The following is a 3593-nucleotide window of genomic DNA, read 5'->3' as shown; positions in this document are numbered from 1 at the left end:
TGTAGAACAGTCTAAAATGAACAGAACATTCAATTTTTCCATTCTCTACAATGTCGACACTCGCCAGAGTGTTTACCCTTCCACACGAACGAGACCGATTTTATCGAAGCAAGTCCTTCACACCAGCACCAGATGACATGCATTAAGTGCCTGCAAGCACAATCTCACTGTACAATCCAATCCGAAGGGATAATAACTGGGGATATAAAAAAAAAGAAACAAGACTCTTTAATGGAAATGAAATTGCTTTTACGCTCTTTGCTTCTTGTTTTCTTCATTTTTTTTTTACAGCAGATTGCAGTACTGTGCACCGCACGATGACGACTCGGTTCTGTTGGCTGATCTTGTTGGCCATATCCACCCAATCCTACCGTGCGGCCGGTGCCGCACATCCTGCCACGGAAGTGACGTAAGTACACAGACCTTATGGTGCCCTTTTTCTCGCTATAAACAAACCCCAAAACACACACACAAGCGCTTGGAGCGAAATTTTGGCGAACGGTTGCGGCAGGCAGGCCAACAGCGCCAGCAAACTTCAAGAACTCAACGAACGAAGATGTCAGTCAGAAGTCAGAAGTGCTAACGACCCGATTCCACTTTTGGCCCTGGCGCGGTTCAAACAATCGACCGCACTGTGCGGTTCAGGGTCCGAAACGGGCAAAAGGGTCTCGAATGTCTTGCCGAGCGTTTGACCCGGCGAGTTAACTGGCAAACTGGCCCGGGCCTCACTATCACCGGATGGCAATGAACCCGAAAGATAGAATAACCTCCAGCAAGTGCGTCCTCCACGGTGCCGCACCGAAGGAAAGTCTAGGCCGCTGGCGGGCGGACGGGCGTGTGGATCGATAACGGAACGCAACGACCATCAGCCATTTGTTACTATAATTGATCATAATTGGTGGGACTTAACCCCGAAAAACGAGAGGGGGGTGAAAACCGTCATGGTACCGCTGGTCGGACGGGCGACTGATCACCGACACCAAGAGCCATTGGAAGGAGAGCGATCGTGCTGCAGGGGGGTTCCGTGCGTACTGTCCGTGCTCAAGATGAGCCGGTGCATCTGGCGAAACGTTGTATCATCGTGAGACGATGCATCGGACGTACGTGGCGGCACCTTTCTATTTGCATTTGCATGCTTCACGCCTTGATTGACTGCTTTTGCCACCATTTTCACGCGCATCGTGATGCGTGATGCACTGCGGCGCGATACAATGCTACGCCCGATCCACCGTTTACGACCGGGAGCGAACCCTTTTGGTAGGAACCGAGGTCGCCAATGTCCGTCGCTGGCTATATTTACTGCACCGATTGGCGTCTGCGGCACTGTTTGCACCGCGGGATTGGGGCCTGTTGGCTGTGGTTTTTGGAAGCGTCTTGGGGTCTCTTTGTTCCGTCTGCGTTAAGTGCAGCGTTGTGTTGCGCACATGCCAAACGTCGTAAACAGGAAGGCGATCGTTATGGTATTCGCTTCTTGCTATTACATCTGTCGATCGCAAAACTGTGCGGTCGGCTCTGGATTAAACATTTGGACACATTTCCGCAATAATGATGGGCAGTTTCTCCTTCCTGGGGAATTTATAAACGATTCTATATGATGTATTGTTTAGAGGGGAAAATTAACTGTCAGCCTGTTTGTTTATCACGTACTGAAAATTACATTTAATGCTAGTCACATTAAGCTGATCATGCATCATCTCGTTGTTTATTCGCGAAATTCAGCAATCGCTCCCATTCTTTAGACATTGTTTATTTACAACAAAAAAAACACTGTGAATGTAAACGTTTGAAATGCTTATTACTCTACTCTCCCCCAAAAACACGCAGCAATCAAGAGATCCGTGATGCCATCCTGTCGCTGGTACACTCCTACAACACGCTGGACAACAAGCTAGAGCGCCACGAGCAGCGTGAACGTGCCCATGCCGAGCAGGTGAAGAAGAGTCTTATTACGGTGCAGAAGAATCTGCGTGGGTTGGATCCGCTTCCGGGCATGATTAGCCGTTTGGAGAGCCGTACCGCTGACATTGAGACCGCACTGCTGCAGGTACGTAACCTCAGAACCCAACCGAATGGCATCGCATTTCATCGTTTCCAAAAAACACTCTTTGCACTCCGTCCAGCAAGGAGATCAAATCAAGACATTCACCCAACAGCAGGCGAAGGTCGGCGAATCGCTGGAAGGTATTCTGAAATGGTTGACCGAGAATGCTCAGGTTTTGGAGACACGCGCCGGTAACGGAGCGGCACGGGACGACGATGACGAGAGTGTGGCGAGCAAGTTGGATGAGGTGGCGGGAACCGTTCGGGAGTTGCGCCGCGAGTTGGCCGAGCTGAAGAGTGATCGTGACGCTACTGAGGTACCTTACATTTGCAACGTTACTATTGAGGCGATATCTGACTTTTTGCTGTTTGCGCACCTAAACCTTGTATGTTTTTTCAGGACGTCAATCGTCAGTTGCTGAAAGAAACGGAAAAACTGGTCAACTCGAAGCTTTCCTCAGCGGATGAGATCATATCGAAGATGGAAGAGAAGCTGTCACAGTTCTATCTGACCAGTCCGGTGATTGCGACGCAGAACGTAGATTTCGAGGAGAAGGTACTGCGACAGCTGGAAAGTTTGAGCAACGCGGCCGGAGGATCGGCCAGCAACTCGCTTGGCATGGAACCATCGGCTATGCCCGATAAGCAGTTCATCCAAGGTCTGGTTAATGAAACGCTGGAAGCAATCAACGATATGCGTCTGGAGGTGTTGACTGCATCCGACAAGAGCTTCACTAAGACCGCGACGCGCATCAAGGAAAATAACGAGGTGCTGCAGTCATCCGTGGACGATATATTGAAGACGCTGACGGAGGAGCTAACCACCGCTGAAGCGTTCCATAACACGGCCAAGGAACAGTTTAACTCGATGAACGAAACGATGACGCGGTTGTCAGGCTTCCTGTACACGGCGGGTGAAAACATTCTGGATGCGAAGCGCGGCATCGACTACGGTATAATGCAGATCACGCGCGACGTCGGGGACATGATCAAGTCCAACACGGGTAGCCTGAACAAAACCGTTTCGAGCCGTTTCGATGAGATCGGCGCTACGATTCTGGACAACCACAACGGGGCGCTCACCAACCTCAGCTCGAAGATTGAAACGGAGATCAGTCAGGTATGGCGTCAGATTGGTATCATGTACCAGGAGATCTCGTCCAGCAAGCAGGCGCTCGACCGTCTCCAGGAACAAACGGAAACGTACGTCAATGGTACGCTCAACACAATGGACAGCATGGAGGGCAAGGTAGGGGAGTGGCGGCGCCTAATAATGACTATTATAGTAGCAGCCTACTAACTTCCGTCGTTACTTCCAGGTCTCACTTATTACCAACCGTATGACAGAGGTGGACTCGAACCTGAACTACCTTCTTGGACGCCTCTCGATGGTAACGCAGGAGTTCAATCAGATCAAGCTCGGCCTCGGTAAAGCGCTGGACGAGATAAAGGGCAGCTTCACGGAGGTACACAACCGCGTCCGAGGTCCCGGACCACACCGAATCTCCTCCGAGGAAGTCGTCGATGACTTGGGCAATGAAACCACCAAGTAA

General features: G+C 50.7%; 1 protein-coding gene across 1 annotated transcript; it reads left to right on the top strand.

Moving 5' to 3' along the window:
- The first annotated feature begins 317 nt into the window (after positions 1–317).
- Positions 318–3593, top strand: LOC128714289 (coiled-coil domain-containing protein 39). Its single transcript, XM_053809164.1, has 5 exons — positions 318–409; positions 1825–2044; positions 2121–2357; positions 2441–3289; positions 3360–3593. The coding sequence occupies exons 1-5, from the start codon at positions 318–320 to the stop codon at positions 3591–3593; spliced, it is 1632 nt and encodes a 543-aa protein (XP_053665139.1).

The sequence above is a fragment of the Anopheles marshallii genome, chromosome 3 (assembly GCF_943734725.1).
Source record: "Anopheles marshallii chromosome 3, idAnoMarsDA_429_01, whole genome shotgun sequence".
Lineage (NCBI taxonomy): Eukaryota > Metazoa > Arthropoda > Insecta > Diptera > Culicidae > Anopheles > Anopheles marshallii.
This window is presented reverse-complemented; position numbering and strand designations above follow the sequence as displayed.

Coding starts and splice junctions, on each gene's coding strand:
- LOC128714289 (XM_053809164.1), top strand. CDS start 318: ATGACGACTCGGTTCTGTTGGCTGATCTTGTTGGCCATATCCACCCAA. Junction 2,358..2,440: donor GTGATCGTGACGCTACTGAG/GTACCTTACATT, acceptor ATGTTTTTTCAG/GACGTCAATCGTCAGTTGCT. Junction 3,290..3,359: donor TGGACAGCATGGAGGGCAAG/GTAGGGGAGTGG, acceptor CGTTACTTCCAG/GTCTCACTTATTACCAACCG.